The following is a 17,278-nucleotide window of genomic DNA, read 5'->3' on the forward strand; positions in this document are numbered from 1 at the left end:
TATTAGGCTGTGGCAGACACCCAGGGACCTACGCGATACGAGGCAGTGCCAATCTGATAATGTCAGAGGTGGCCTGGGTTTGTGCAGCATGCATCAACACTGCAGCAACTGTTGGGACACATTAAAATTAGTCTGAATATTTGGAGTAATATTTATAGAACACCTACAGTTTATACATGTATACAAACAGATCTAAAGTCCCAATATAATCGATGGGAAGCACATTGAGTACTTACTGTATGTGTTAGACAGCAGGACAGTATGATGTAAACCATAATAATGATCGCAAAGAATTCTTTCCTTATCAATACATGAACACAACATGGACTATACATTAAAAACTGTCTACAAAAACAAGGTTGGCTTCGTATGTTTCAGTTGTATTTTCATCTGCAAAAATCAGTCTCTACGTGGTTTTGTTCTAAGATGTTATTCCTCAAATGTAGGAGTCAAAAACTCTTCCAGTGACACAGGAACCTCCCATTAAGGCTTCAAGAAACATTTACTTAATAGAATCATTAACTCATCACATTTCCTCTTGTAATACGGCAAAAAACACCACCATTACATTTTTGCCAGATATATTTCTTTTACTCGACTGCGAGCTGTTGAAATTTAGGTAAAATTTAGTTTAGCACTTCCTTTTGTGTATGTGCGTGTGGGTGTATGTGTGTAATGAACACACGAGAGACGGGGTTCGGTTTTAAAAACTCTCAGTAACTCTATTTCTGTATTAATGTACAACCGTTGAAAATTACAACAATTTTTTTGTATTTTTTGTAATTTTTTTCCCCATTTTTTTTTTAAACGATCTATCTATCAACAGCCATTTTCCAGAAGAAATGTGAACAATGTGAGCAGGAAGAAAAGAGAAAATAAAGAGCAAAAAGAAGTGTGGGGATGGATGTAAAGAAAGAGAAGAAGAGCACGAGATGGGGGGGAAGGAGACAGTAAACGCTTAACGTTTATTTTCTGCAGCGGAGTGTTTGAGCGTGAGTGTGTCGATGTGTGCTGTGGTATGTGCGTGCAAATGCTATGTCGATGGGTGGTGCTGTAGTGTGCGTGAATGGCTGAGATTACACTTGCTGCTTCAAAACAACTTCATCATCTGATCAGTGGAGGTGCAAATGTTATATTGTTCTGGAGAGGGTCTGGCTTATCTACATTATCTGAACACGATCAAGCAACAACAACAGTAGGAGAATGTAAAGAGACAAGAATGGGACTAAGTAATTCAGTAGTTTTACTTGGACCATAACAATTGGCAACTATTTGTTGGCTGTAGTGGCTGCAGCAGGTCCGGTTTGGTACTAACACACGCAAAGGAGGAAGGTGTGTTTATTGTGAAACACCGGCAACAAAGTCTAAAAAAAGTTGTCTTCTAAACACACATTCATCTTATTCTTTAGTATTCTGTGTACATGAACATGCATCATACGTAGTAAAATATTGAACTCTTTTTTTCAAGTATTTTGAGGAGTATCTGGGAGTGTGACGTCACCATTTGCCCACAGTAAACACACCATATACACATTTTATGGCAGAATATATTATCTAAAAAAAGAGCTTTTACAATTAAACATCCTCATAATCTGCCATTGAGAAGAGGTCATTGGCAAGTCAAGTTATATCTGTACTAGATGAAAATAAAGTTTGTTCAAACAGAGCCAGGGCAGTGACACCTTTCATCTGGAAGTATCACGCTACACTAGTTGGCATAGTTTCCAGGTTTTGCAATAGCTGCTGGAAACAAACAGCTTCTTCCATAAAACCTTCCAGAACTACTTCATCACTTTTGCTGTAATCAGTTCTTGTATTTGTAACCTTTTGCTTAAGAGCAGTAATTTAAAATGTTTGAAAGTATCAGTAACTTTGCATGTGTTCAGGCCAACACAGCAAGTGCCGCAGGAACAACTGCCAGAAACAGCCTGGTAGCCATTATGGTCAATGTGAAACCACAAAATACAAATCCACAATCAGCAAACATTCTCCTTAAAGAAAGTTTATTCCATCTCCCACATCTTCCTAGTCTGCATGATAACAAAAGTTTCTCTATTCATAGCAGTGTTATTTTACTTTCTCATGATTATTCAAGCACCACAGGGATAAAGTTGGGAGAATAACAGCTCTTACACTCTTTTCATGAGGCAACATGTTGCTTTGAGCTGCTCATGTCAGTCTCTAGATGCTTGACGTGAAATAAAAGAATACCCACTGCTTTCAGACCTCAAAATTCACCGTCATGATCAGATCTGAAAAGCTGCAACAGGTGTAACCACGTTGGATGTGATGCTCTGAAGCCAAAACATGTACATGATGTGCAATGAGAACGAGAAGAGGGAGGGGAGATACAATCGTGCCATTCTGTGACCCTGCAGCATTATGGGAGTGAGAGGAGGGAAAGACAGAAAGGAGGAAGCAAATGAGCAAGTGTAGGGAAGCGAAAAGAAGGGGTCAGATATGACTGCACCGAAGGATAGGTTGTGGAAGGAAGCAAAGGGAGGAGGGCGAGGAGGAAAAGGAAGGAAGTAAGGAGGGGAGGGAGATGCTGGTGCTTTGCAGTCGCGATGGCGCTTCAGGTGTCGTGGAAATCCTTCAGCAGCGTGCGTCGCCTCTGCTCAGCAATGTGCATCTGATTCTCAAGATCCTGGGAAAAAACAAACAAAAAACAATTATTATTGTTTAAGACACTTTGTTTGGGTTTCTTTTTTGTATTTTAAATCAAGAGGAAGTGACTAAGACAACTTAAAACAGAGATACTATAATATGATATGATGATATCTACAGCAATGCTAAAAGTTTTTGGGGTTAAGTGCCAACTTTAGCATGCTAAAATGCTCACGATCACAATGCTAACAAGCTGATGTTTAGCAGGTATAATGTAGACCATATTCACCTGCTATGGTACGGAAGCCCTAAAGGGCCATGCATTCATACATTGTATTTCCTCCGTTTTCCCGTGATAAGGAGTTAATTTCATTTGTTTTCTCGAGATCTCGAGTTAACGGGATAATTGCCATTTTCCTGAGATAACGGGATAATTTTCTCGAGATAGCGAAACTTTGTTTTCCCTAGACAACGATATAATTAATTCGAGATCTTGAGAAAACAAAGCGATAGTGTAGTATATTAAATCATTGCAGGAAACATCATTCAGTGTAGCAAAGTCAGAGGAGCAGGAGCATATCGATCAACGCGTCACATATCTTTTCAATCAAGGCCTGACACAGGCTGAAATAGCATTATGCCTTGCTATTATAGATAATATACACATTAGTGTGCGTAATCTAAAAAGACAGTTAGCAAGGCTTCAGCTATATCGGCGGCGCAATCTAAGTGAGCCTGATGTTGTCATTAACTACATAGCTGACCAGCTACGAGGTCCCAGGTGTCTCCATAATCTCAGGCCTATCATATCACAGTCATTATCTCAAGATCTCGAATTAATTATATCGTTATCTCGGGAAAACAAAGTTTCGTTATCTTGAGATCTCAAGAAAATAATCCCGTTATCTCGGGAAAACGGCAGTTGTTATTTCGAGATAATAACTCGAGATCACGAGAAAACAAATGAAATTAACTCGTTATCATGGAAAAACGGAGGAAATGAAATGTATGAATGCATGGCCCTTTAGGGCTTCCGTACACTGGCAATTTAGTTAAGGAAGTATTAAATCATAAACCAAAGTGTTGGACAAATTAAATGTTTGACCTGATGATGGTGCTAGATGAACCGTCACAGGACCAGGAAAGTTGTTAAAAATCACCCTGAGGGGTGCATGAATGGCTCAATCAGTCAGTCCATTTAATAGCTCTTACCCCTCTGTCACTGGCGCTGAGCTCCCCCTCGCCTCCCACCACTCCTCTCTCGTAGGTGTCGGCCCGCTCCACCTTCCACGACAGGTTTTCTATCTCTGCTTCCAGCTGGGCCTGCTGGTATTCAAACTGCAGACAAGGAGAGATGAAAAAAAAACAGAAAAATCAGGTAATCACTTCCCCTCTGCTGAGAAAAACAACAATGATTACAGACACAAAACAATTTCCCCTAGGGGATAATAAAATATTTCCGATTCTGATTCTGATTGTTGGGTCAAGACTCTAAATAGGCATTTGTTCCTCACCAGTTTCTTGCGTGGGCCAGACTCCATGTAATAGGCGTAAGGATACGTATACTGCAGCGTGTAGCGACACTGGAAACAAAAAAAACAAGAAGCACTCATGATGTTGTACAAATTGAGGAAAGTTTGGAAAATGCTTGCTTAAAGTCAGGCTGTGTAAAAGTGAAGAAAGGCGCTGTGTAAATGTGTCGATATGAACTTTAATCTACCACTTCACACATCTGCATGAGACTAAATGGATAATATTAAACCTAAGAAGTAGGTTTTGTCTTTTTCCCAGAACTTTTCACAACATGGAAGAGATGTGACAAGACTGATGAACAAAGGATTTCTTTCCAGAGATCCAAATTCCATGATTGAGAGCTGATGTCACTTTTTCTGTCACTTTTTCTACTCTCAGAAATGTAGGTTTTCTAAGTCACTGTTAAACTTGTCAGGTAGCTTATTTAAACAGTAATTTCATAGTTCATTTGCATGCAAAGTTTCCTGAATAAATCCGAAACAAAGATTTCATGATGTTATATTTTTGTGTACCTGTCTTTCTGTCCATCTTTTACTCTCTCTGATTTTACCTATTTAATTTCCTCCTCACAGCCCTAACCTACTACATGTGAATCTACAACACACACTGTTGCATTTTAGTGTGTGTCAGTACCTTAGCCAGTAGCTTTGCAGCGTTATGCAGGTACTGCCAGTCAATCCAGGTTCCCAGGTTGTTCATCACTCTCTCCTGGATCTTCTCCTGGATCCTCTGGTATGTCTGAGCCTCCAGCTGCAGAGACTTGTTGTGATTCTCCCACTGGTGGGATAAAGATTGAAAAAATAAAATAATAAAAAAACAATGAAAGACAAAAGGATATACTTATTTTGTATATATAGGGTTATGTTGGTACGGAACTTGTGTGTTAATAAATTGTTCTGGTTGTAAGCTTCTTTAAAACAGTATGGGATGGCTTTTCTGACACAAATATCTGTTCAGAGTGCAGGAGAGAATCTGTCGGGAATTAATCTCCCTCAAATCCAAAAGATGAAATCTGTCATCTGGTTTTAGTTCATATAAAACAGGGATTGGCACTTTGAATTTCACATGGGCTCCACAGATGTCTCCACCAGTCTCAGCATTTGGTTAGAAGAGAAAATGAAGCACGTTTGTGAAGTTTATAACTTTACTTTTGTTGAGGACGGACTTTTACTGAGCAGTTTTGCACCTTGTTTTTATTAAACATTATTTGAACAATAAGGTAAAATACATATAATTGGGGATCCAAAGTACTCACCCTCTCGAAGTAGAAGAGGTATTTCTTGAGGGCCTCTCTGGCCTGAGCCTGCTGGCTCTGGTTGACTATATCAGGGTTTTCTTTGTAGCGGCTGCACTCGTAGTATTCACTGCCGTGAGTCTTCCAGTCACCAAGACACATCCAGCAGAAGTCTGTCAGGAGACACAAAACACACATGATGGACTCACACTACAGACATGCATTACACATAATGTACAGTAGGAGATACATGTTTACCAACTTTTATCATAAAACAGCCTAAAGGCTCAGCTCAGGTCTTTTTGTCTTATGACAGTTATTTTTCCTGTGGTTGGTAGTGTATTTTCCATTTGAGCGGGATGACTGATGGGAACAAAGAAAAACAATTCTTGAACTGTAGCTTCAAAAGTTATTCTGAAGGTTTTTCTTTTAATTTTGCAAATTCAACTCAACCATAAGCTTCATTAAGACGGTCAGCAGCGGTCAGCATTAACCAAAAAAGCAGACAAGAAGATAAAGAGGACTTTTTTCCTAACTAAACATGAACTCTCAGTTGTTCTTATCTTCTAACCATTATGGCACACATTGTGCCACTGGCTGGATGCAAAGTGTCTTACAGAAGGACTTCATGCTTCAGCGAATCACACTGAGACAAACTACTTACCGTGTTTGCACTTGGAGCATTGCTGAAATAAAGACAAAAAGGAGGAAGTCAATTAGTGAAGCAGAAATCTGACAAAACAACTATGGGTGTCACACTTTGACTTCAAATAAATCTGAGCAAATCAGCAGCTGAATGTTTTTACACAAAACCACAGAGTGCTAGATTTAACACAGCTGCTTAACGCTTTAACACAGATAGCTTACGAAATGTAATAGAAGATGCATACATATGTATATGCCCATTTGGATTTAATCAAGTGTTATACTATTAAAGTTGAGGACTAGCTCTCAGAATCTGGATATATTTTTAGCATTTTCATGTTCTGGTAAAGCGTGATTTTCAGCTCTGACTCACCATGTGATTGCACCCTCCGTTCTTCTCGATGCAGATATTGCACTTAGGACACTAGAGGAGAATGAGGGTAATCAGTTGAGGAAGAGTGATAGCTACAGCACTGTAAAACAGATAATAAATAATGTGTACTTGTATGTGTTTTCAAACTGTGAGATCATCTATGACCATGTGAGTATACAAAACTACAGTATGTGTGCAAGTATTGTTGTCTATGTTCATGACAGCATGTGTACACGTAAAGATCCGTCTTACATCTTTAGTGTGTGCACTGATATAGTTAGCCGTCTCCGAGTCATCTGCACATTTGGTCAGCCATTTTCGGATCGTTGCGCAGTCTGTGGGTGCATGGTACATCTGACGGCATTTAAAACTGAGACAGAAAAAAGAGAAAGGAAATATCAAGACTCTACGGTTACCAAGCACATAACATACAGCGTCAATATTAACTGACCTGTTTAAGCTTCCTTAAACTCTATAGCATATTATATTGACAGATGAATCGGGTTTAGTGTGTCCGTTGCTGCCATGCTGCAAGCCAAATTTTTCCATGTGGGATAATAAAAGACTGAACTGATATTCAGCTACTTTTTAAAATTTTTAATTCAAAATTAATACTAGCATCAGTTTTGTGAGACACTCAGGACAAATTTTGGACCTTAGAACAGGTTAACAACTTAGGCCACTTAAAGAGCCTAGATAACCAAGGGAACTTTGTGTATAAAAAGCATTTAATTTACTTAATCACACTATATGCATGGCCATCTGTGAATCATATGAGCTTTTCTCATTCACCTTTTCCTCTTACTCCCACTTTGTTAAAGAATGTAGCTTTCTGGGTCGATTGAAAAAAAGACTACACAAGGAATTCAAATTCTGACAAAACGGAAACTGTGAATAACTTGGTAAGTGGTTTATGGAAACAAATACACATCCAAATTCAGAGTCAGAGAGATAATTGGGTACAACCTTGACACACAGCCAGCAGGCAGTCAACAAAATTCTAACCATAGTTAAGAAATGTGTGATGTCCTACCAGAAGACTTCGCTGCAGCGGCTACACTGCACCCTGCGCGCCCGGGGCTCCTGCACCTTGATGACAATTGGACAGTCTGCACCCGGACACAACTGCAACTGGAAGTGACTCTGCAGGACAGAGAGAGTGATGGTGAGATTAAGTAACATAAAGAATGTCAAAACGATCAGATGCATCATGATAATGAGTGTAATGATAACTCTGTTGATGAAACTAGCTAAAAGATTTCAGCTCTGTTCAATTTTCTTTAACAGGGAGGTCAGTTTTGAAAGGTCCGTTCACCCAAAGAAAAAATTAGGAATTGAGTGGACTGATGAGAACTTGACATTGAATTGTGTGGATGATTCAAAGTAACAGGGACAGTGTTTTTGGAAAAGGGTGTTGCTGTTGAATTTTTATATGTAATATTTCACAAATAATTCCATTTTCCTCAGTTGAAAGCAGAAATCTCAGACAGTTATTTCAAAACCTGTGTGAGTAAAACTGAAAAAGGTTTTTTTTGCAATTTGAGAGAATGAACAAATGTCTAATTTGAGATATCAAATCATTTGCACAAGTATATAGATGGAAACCCAGCTGGCTAGAGAAACTGTGAAGAGAGTGACAAAGCAGTGTGAGAGTCGATTCAGATTTGAACAGTGTGAAGGAGATTCAAAGATTCACTCATGAAAAAAAAAAGCACAAGGGCTCTTTGAGGTTTTCCCTCTCCTTCTCACTCCCTTTCCACATGCCTCCGACATCTTATTTACTGTATGTATATCTGAGCAAACAGACTCAGCCCACACACCTCGACGTAGTCTCTGAAGAGGTAGCGTCTGTATTTGTCCTTCAGTTCCTCTGCTGGCAGCAGCGGCAGGACAAAGTCTTCTGGCATCTGCAGGGAACAGTCCTGAGCCATACACGAGATACCTGAACACACACATACACACACGTGTTATGAGGAGTCCTCAATCATTGACAGGTTATAGTGAGAAAAGCAACATGTAGCCTACATACACGGCCGAACAAAGGCTGCTACTGCTATTTATGCGTTTCTTTACGAACAGACCAATAAACTTATCTCAACAATTTAATTTCATCCAGGACTGAGAGTTCTTGCCCTGCAGTTCTGGTTTGTTTAAGCGAGCTGGTTTCTAGTTACATTGACCCAGAAACTAGACTGAGGTCATCTGTCATCATGAAAGTGTCCTTCGTACAGCTGATAGTGAAACACTTATCAGGCAATGAAGGACTCTGTTGCACAGACCAATAAAGACTGTTGGAAAGTTGCACAAAGACACAACTGCATACAAATATGCACATACACACACAGAGAGTCTGGTAAACTGTATGCACTTTACCACACACATACAGCGTACTGTACAAAAACTTTGAGCTGAACCGTGCACACACCCACACACCCATCTGCGCTCCTGCTGACACAAGCACACTTTCTCTCTCAGATATACACACACATTAATAATCAGAAGTGGGAGCGTGCCTCCCTGGTGGAGTTTACACCAGATGGAAGTCATCAAAACCTCATATAACAGCTCCCTTATCTTCAAAGTCACACATACACATAACACACATTAACACATAAACAACCAGTAAGGATCTCTGGTGTTTTCTGTCATTAAAACGTTATCATTAAGTTACTGATGGAGCTCATCTGCAGACACTGCTGCTCTAACGAGAACACAGGCCAAAATGATCTTCAAAAAGGATCAGAGGCTGAAACTGTGATGAAACCACACACACACACAAACACACACACACACACACACCAAACAAAGTGTGACTCGTGCACTCTAATACCAGCTTTGATGACTACACACAAACACACACTCTCACTACTCACCCACTCCCATGCCATCTTTGACCAGGACAGTGCAGTGCTGCTCCCAGCATCCTTTGCAGAAGGAGTGCTGGCAGGGCAGCGCCAGCAGGGAGTCTCTCCGTACAACCTGTAGACACACACCACACTGGAGGGACTGAGGGGCCTGAAACACAAACACATCAATCACAAACACGTCATCAAACACAAAACTGCACTGGTGCTCAATAAACATATGAAACCGTCTTCAGGAATTTTACACAAAGTTTCGCAATGCTTGTGTAAAGCCTAAGACAATTTTCAAAGCAGTGTTCACCACAATGAAACATAGTAACCGATCAGTCAGTAAGTCCACAAGTGAGCCTTCATTTATGGCATGTGATTTATTACTCACAGTGACTGTTCTGCAGGTGCTGCTGGGCTGGACAAGAGCATCTGACAACAGCAGAGATGAGTTGGACTTATATCTGTAGGGGACATGGACAGAATCATGGGTCATTTCAGGATTAAAGACATACAATTTTAAAACTACAGTGCAGAAGAATGAGAGGTAGAGAGAAAGAACCTCAGAATATAATAATGGACTTTTGTGAACAGGTAAGTGGTTGTGAAAAGACTGCAAGAATGAAAATGAAAAAGGCAGGAACAAGGACGGAGCAGAGGAGACGTACCTGTCCAGTATTTGTGTAACGTGCCAGTGAAGATGCACCAGGATCAGTTTTGCTACTGCTGGTGAAACCTGAGAGAAAGAGACAGAAAAGAGAGAAACTGCTGAAAAGTTGCTTCAATCATACTTCAAAGCAATGAAATGTTGCTTCAGTGACACATGAGTGACGCAGCTGTTTTGAGAGTCAGCTAATCTGTAATGACACACAGCACTCACATCCCCAGTTTGCCTGTTATTACAGAAATAGATAATAAGCAGACTCTGCTGCTCATGAGAAGGAAATGCTTCATGATCATGACCCTGCTGTAAAACACTGATAACGAGGTTTACTTTGTATTTTTTATTTTGGCTACAGAACAGGAAACCTAGCAACAAAATACAACCAAATATGGAGGACAGTTCAAACCCAGTAGAACTGAAGCAATTTATTGGTGAATTGTTTCACCAAAATAAAATAAATCTATGGAAATGCATAATTAAGTAAACAACAAAACGGCTTCTCAAATGTGAAGAAGATTTGCTTGCTTTTTCTGTTATACTGTTGTAAATAGAGTACCTTCAGTTAACTGATCACTGGAATGATAGCAAAAGATATTTAAAGACGTCACTTCAGACTGTGATATCGTAACAAACTAAAAGATTCAGTCTGGAAACGTGAAATGTAGTCAGTCAGTGCTTTCCCAGCTGATGACTTGATGGATTCTCTCAGCTGTTACTGTACAGTGAATATTAGATGAGGCAGGATGGTTACTGTACATAGGAAGATGTCTAGGGTTACTTTAGCGTATCACTTTGCACCACAAGCTGGACGTATATGGCTGCTGTTAGTCACTGACATTACAAGTGCATAGAAGTCGACGATTTAAATAAAGTAAGATGACTGGGTCCCCCTTCACCTTATGCCATCAACACACCGGCTCCTCTGGGAGTTGCTAACAGAAGACTGTGGTTGTGGCTGTGCAGGTCTCAGGTGTGATTGTGTGTAACAGAGTGTGAAATAAGGTCTTACTGCAATAAACATGCAGACTCAGCAAAGCTACTGCAGAGTAAACTGCTCATGACCAGGTATGAAGGGCCGTATTCAGGATGATATTCATGTTCACCGTTCGTCAACCTCCTTCACTGTCACTGAAAGAATGCATTAATATTAATGTTTGTACTCAGAACAATGTAAACTGTCAGAGATTACAATTAGCCCTCTGTGACAGCAAACTCACTGCAACTATTTCAGGCGGATCATTTTTATACAGCCATAACCTCAATCAACAAAGTGAAGCCATGCACACTATTTTTTGTATACATCTGAACATTAAATATACACAGGGAAAGAGGAAATGGTTTGATGACGCTCATCAAAATGCATCTTTGTCTCTTTCCTGTTTGGGGAGGAAAGTGGTCATTTCTTCTTGTTGCCACATCACTTTATTTTCAGGTAGTGACTATCAGTAACCGCTGTACTTACCCCTGAAAAAATTCTTGGTGACCATTTGGTTAACAACACCACACCCTACTGACTCGAAAATGGACACCATATTTTGGACTACATCGCAACATGTGACAGAATTTGAACACATTTTTTCCCCTTGTTTTGTCCTGCCATCCACATCTGAAAATTGTCATTCTACTGTTAGACAAAGAGTAAGTGTTCCCAAATAAAGTGAAATGAAAACCACTTTCTATCACCTTCGATTTTTTTCGGTGATTACTTATTCAAATTAGCATGAAAGAGGGATTGCAGGAATCATCATTTTATTAGCATTTCTAAGCTGTTGTGAAATTGCTATTGTATACTCTGCATACAGGCTTCATATGACAGAATGTCAGGAACAACAAAAATGTGTGTTCAGCCTAACACCTCATTGTTAGTCATAAAGAGCAGTAGGCAACAGAGTACAAGTTTAACCTGTTGAGACCATGCAGAGTAACCAGACTGTCTACTCTTTGCACCGTTTTCCAGAGTCAAAAGGGCATTAGTGTGGAATTTCAAGTTTTTTGCAATGGTGGCCTGTCAGGTTTGAAAGTGAGGTCTGTTTCAAAGGACAAAATTTCTAGTAGAGCCCGACCGATATATCGGCGGATTATACTGGCCTATCACAGACCTGTTTCGGCGCATATGTTTTCCCATATGTACACTACGGAAAATATTGTTACAAGATAATAATACTATAAAAAAAGCTTGGGTAATTTAAAATGACAATGACGTGCAGCATCACACAACTTAGCTGCAGATACAAACTCACCTTCAGTGCAGCAGCCACAGTGGTAACCTCCTCCGTTAGCACCCTCTGACTCTCTTTGTAAGTCAGACAGGTGAACAAGTACTCCTCTGGGTCGAAGGAGTCAGCACCCTGTTGCTCCACGTCACTGGCGACACCCTCATAGTAGCTCGCGATGTCACCCTGATCCTCCTCGTCTCCCCCATCGTCCTCATCCTCCTCTTCTTCAGAGTTCACCCCGAAGTCTTCCTCATTACTGTCCGACGCCTGGCTGTTCATGTCCACAGACATGCAGTCGATTTAATCAATCACCCGGACAGGTAGACGGCTGGCCTACCTGTCGGATCCTAGTGTTCCTATTTGCAGAAATGGCTTGTTTGAAGCTCCACCTCTTCGTGTCTCCTCCCACACCTCTTTCCACCCGCTAGTGCCTCTGGTCAGAGACACGCCGCTTTCCCGTCTGTGTGAGGCGCGTAGATCCGCGCTCAGCAGCAGCGGAAGAAGCAGAAGAAGTCACACTCCCCGTCACTCATTTGGAAAGCTGGTTACAGGGTGATCTGAGAAGAGGAAGAACAGACTGAGGAGAAGAGAAGAGGAAAGGTATGAGGAGGTTTGTTTAAGTGATCAAAGTTTTTTTAACTCCTGAATATTCTTTTTTTTATATAATTATATGCAATACTTAAATCATTAACTTCAATATGTCAAGTAACAGTGCATATCCTTCGAGATGAAACTATTTAAATCTGACTGGGGTTGATAATTACTGGTGAGATAAAGGTGTATAGTAGTAATCAAATTTTGACCGAGACAGCAGAATCACATCTAGCTACACATGCAAGACACAAATTAAAAATACATGTCAGCTAAGCTAACAGATAAGGAAAATAGAGCACTGAGTCATGGCTGTCAGACATCTACAGTGTGCTGATAACTCTCAGTGATAAAGGTATTCTTTCTAGGAATTTTTGAGCAATACCTTGAGCATTTGGCTGACAAGGTGAAAATGTATTTACAGAACATCTGTTGTAAACAGTTTCAGTGATACAAACAACATAATGAATGCCCACACTATTCTCAGCTGGTTATCCTCAATTATACTGAAAGAAAATGTCCACTAACTTCCCCAAAGTTGTGTATTGGTGAACGGAAATACCAATAATTATTCGGTGCAACAATATCCCTATTAGGAAAAAAAAAAAACGTCTCTAAATCAGTCTCTGACCGCCGGGAGCCCAGCCATCTGCATCATCACTGCTGGGGGGGTTATTTGGGTCTGCTGAGGACATAGCTACTCTACACACAATACACACAAATGCTCAGCTTATAAAATCTCTTACAGTACCAACTAGCCAATTTGTGCATTTTTTTCCTAAAGTCTAGGCCCAGTCACAATTTTTCTTTAAGACTGAATGACATCTTAACTAAAATATTACAAAACATTTATGTCTGTACTTCTTTGTGATGTTATCATCAGTGGAGGTTGAGATTCTACAGCCCCAGACACACCAAAACTACACTGAATGCTAACTGCTGACACCCCATTGTCACCTGTGTCTGAAACACTTCACTTGAGCCCACTGCAAAGAGTACAGCAGCAGCCAATGAGCGTTTACATAATGTGCCTGCATGAAAGGAAATAACTCCATATCAGCAGGTGGCAGTAGTCTGAATTCGTCATTCAAAAAGGATAATCGGAAGACTCAGGACTGCGGATATACTAACCTTTTTTATGATAAAGCAATGTGTGTCTACCATTTTCCCACCACTCTCGCTCACCACTTAGATGGCTTTAGTGTCTATAATTCTGATCAAGAATATGTCTGATAAAAAGTTACAAATGGCACCCCACCATTCTATACCTTCTGTGGGTGCCTTCTCGAGCAGGCGAAAAGCAGCCAGCAAGGGCCGACCAGTGCCAACAGTGCAGAATACACCTCAGAAACTGGGGCCACAGATTCTCAGTGATGGCCCGAAATTGGCCAACTGCCTTCCTGGTGTATCGCAACCTAAGATGCAAAAGCTCCATGACCAACTGCAAAAAATAAATCTGCTAAGACATACAATTTATACTAAGATGACCTAATTTCATTACTTCTTTGGATCATGACCACAGTCCTGCGTCACGCAATGTTATCTTAATATCTTACATTATCAGTCTATTAAACAAAAATTAAATAATTAACAATGCTGACTACCACAGAATACAAAGACTGCATTTAACACATTTGGGAGCACTCTTTTGGAGATGTGTTATTAAACTCTTTGACTAGAAGCGTTTTTGAAGCTGCTGAATTTTAATATTCATTTGTCCCTGTGGCCTGTGGCTGAAAACACTCATTTGCTGACTAAAGCAACTCAGAACAGCAGAACTTCTCGTTCACAGACTGTGGACAGTCATTGACAACAGTCTTCTTGGCATTTCTTAAAACACATTTAAAATCTCACTCCAACCATTTGATTTCACAGGACAGGTTATATCTCAAAAAGTGTAGTTGTTGGCCATTGCTCTTACTTTTGGCCAGAACTACCCACTCCCAATAAAGTTCAACTAACTCCCTTCAAGAGTGGCTATCAAATAACAACAGTATTCATTTCTGAAATATTTAAAATGCTATGATTTCTACCACAGCAGGTAGTCGCTGGAGTCTAGGGTGTCTCTTATTTTCCACAAATAATATAAGTCTACTGATTTGACTCTTCTTAAACAATGTATTTGCAATCATATTCTCTAGTCCGGCTACACTAGTAAGTTGTTCCTGAACTTTTGGCTGTGTCCGTTTCATCTGCCTTTTCTATTTAGCAGTTGACGTTCATTATGGATTATGTTGAATTTTATAAACCGAGCCGGGTCTACTATTAACAAAGGAAGTAGCTCCTGAATTTGGTTTATCTACTAGACACTGTTCTGTTGAGATATTGGTAATCTTTGCAGGGTAGCCTTGATATAAAGACCATGGGCTGTGACTGATTTAGGTCCAAGGTCCCTTCCTCCCAGCCTGCACAGTACATCAGATCATAGCTCCACCGAGCCTACTCGGCATTTCAATTTCTGCATTTCTCTGCTATGAATAATTAGTTCCAGCACATTCTCTGTTTGGATCTCTTTCGGCCCCTATTTCTGGCCTTTGTGTCTGTCTCGGCTTCGGACTGAACTTGACAAAGGCAGGATTTTAACTCTGCACTTCCTCACATAGCCTATATTTTTCGACCCCACTACAGTGTATATCTGTTTAACACGTGCAGGACACAAGGCCTGCGTTAAGGCTTAATGTCATGGTTTAGAGGATTAGCTGAAGATGCTTTAGCTTCAGGGATGAGGGAAACAGACCAACCACAGCTGAAGTTAACTCAGTGCAGTGACACTGGTGCACAAAAACGGGAAGAGAAAGCCTTTCTGAGACAGCTGCAATAAAAACCAAGAAAACTACAAGCACACAACAGCAAAGTTGCATGACTGGATGCATGATAAAAAAATAAAATTTAAAAAAAAGATGGCATAGGGGTTGGAAAAAACACATCACTGCATGTGTTTCGTCTACAAATGTCATCATTTTAGGGATTTATTAAAATTTTGACAGGTGAAGCAGGTTTTTGCGTACCCAGTACCCAGGCAGATTTCTCATGACGACTCCCAAAAATACTTTAAAATGACATCAACATCACAGCATGAAGTTTTATATCTGTAAAACAGCTTGTGTGACATTTATTGCCTTGTTTAACCCTGACATTATCCAGCCCTTTGGCAGAGCAATCAAATTCCTTTGCATGTAAAAACTGTACAGTGGAAAGTCAGTTCCCAGGCATTGCTATGCAGCATCACTGCCATGCCAAATTGGTTGTCCTCTCAGAATTGGGTTCCCCTTGCACACACCATTTTATCAATGTCCATTTTGTGCCTTTTTTTTATGGCTGGGTAGCATGTGTGTGTTTCCTCCTTGCCAACCCGTGTCTACTCACCACCATGCGTAAGTCAAAGAATCCCACAAACTTTTACACCTCAGAGGCCATAAGAAGGCTTATTTCTACGTGCGATTTGTTTCTGGAGCCAATAGACACAAGACCAAAGCTGTCTGTTGTTCGCCATCCACCTGAATAGTAAACAAGGTTAGCGAGGAAAGCCTGCCAGCCGGCCCCGGTGCCAGCCCAGCGATAGACGAATGCATGCATTCCGCCCGGTCCAGGCTAAAAATAGGCAGAAACTGGGTGACACACATCTTGCTAGGCTAATGTATCACAGCGACTCAGCACAGGTCTGATAACACGTCTTGGGGGATGGGAAGTAGGAGGTTAGGGAAGAGATTACCCAGCGTAAAAAAAAAAGGCTTGGTTGTTGCTGGAAATCAGTATTTTAGTCCGGCTTCCAAGAAACTAATTTAACGCTACATACGGCTGTGAAGTCAAATACACAGGACGGCAGGCTAATTTACCGTTAGCCGGATTAGCTTCCTGGCTAGCGTGCTGGCTGTTGTATTCAGCAGCGAAGTAACGGCATGTCAAACCGACGAGTTTTACGAGTTAAAATGTTGAATACTTTCAGAACAAGCTTGCAAAAGTTCTCAAGGAGAAGTTAATTGTGTCCTCTAACACGAATTTGCAACATACGAGCTAGCCAGCTTAGCCACCCCCTTATCGTTCCCTCCCGCTGTGCCTACGCCTCTCATCCACTCTAGTCCGGGGATTGAGATGTAAACAAGGCCCTCTGGAGCTCGGGAGTAAACAGGCACATTTAAACAACTGCTGCAATAATTTACACTCGTTAAAGTCGGTGGTATTTACCTCTCAGAGCAGCGTCGCTTCTGCCGGTGTTGACAGCCTGAAGTGGCTTTTGTGTGGGGAAACCCAAAGAGCGATATTACTCTCTGTTCGCTTGCCTGGTAGGCGGAAGATAGACGGTACTTATCTCTGACGTCACGTCCGCCTCCCTCATGCCAGCCTCCCTCTCTCCTCTCTCCTCTAGGAAAGATGCAGCAGTTTGACTAAATGCATTAGTGCTGTCCATTAGTACATAAGCATTATTACAAGATGCTGCAGCGTCCAAAGGGTTTATGGTTCCGGGTTTCATTTCATGTGCATTTCACCTTAAAACAACCAGTTTACCAAATTAGTTGCAGACTGTCAGGTTTTTAAATCACTTTATGGCCATTCTTACTTCTC

General features: G+C 40.8%; 1 protein-coding gene across 3 annotated transcripts; it reads right to left on the reverse strand.

Annotated features, from left to right (window-relative positions):
• Positions 1 to 696: 696 nt before the first annotated feature.
• arih2 (ariadne homolog 2) lies at positions 697 to 17,036 on the reverse strand. Of its 3 annotated transcripts, XM_084365722.1 has the most exons (16): positions 16,901 to 17,036; positions 13,984 to 14,130; positions 12,149 to 12,701; positions 9,913 to 9,980; positions 9,636 to 9,708; positions 9,266 to 9,407; positions 8,213 to 8,334; positions 7,426 to 7,535; positions 6,645 to 6,762; positions 6,393 to 6,443; positions 6,039 to 6,060; positions 5,396 to 5,547; positions 4,774 to 4,917; positions 4,122 to 4,190; positions 3,820 to 3,945; positions 697 to 2,647 (listed from the first exon to the last, which is right to left on the reverse strand). In XM_084365722.1, exons 3-16 carry the CDS (start codon positions 12,413 to 12,415, stop codon positions 2,576 to 2,578), a joined length of 1,536 nt encoding a protein of 511 aa, XP_084221848.1. In that variant the 5' UTR covers positions 12,416 to 12,701; positions 13,984 to 14,130; positions 16,901 to 17,036; the 3' UTR covers positions 697 to 2,575. The 3 variants fall into 3 exon arrangements, with proteins under 3 accessions (XP_084221848.1, XP_084221849.1, XP_084221847.1); XM_084365723.1 differs by lacking the exon at positions 13,984 to 14,130 and having other exon boundaries at positions 12,149 to 12,681; XM_084365721.1 differs by lacking the exon at positions 13,984 to 14,130.
• Between the last annotated feature and the right edge of the window lie 242 nt (positions 17,037 to 17,278).

The sequence above is a fragment of the Pagrus pagrus genome (assembly GCF_965226575.1).
Source record: "Pagrus pagrus genome assembly, chromosome: 11".
In the NCBI taxonomy this organism is placed as follows: Eukaryota; Metazoa; Chordata; class Actinopteri; order Spariformes; family Sparidae; genus Pagrus; species Pagrus pagrus.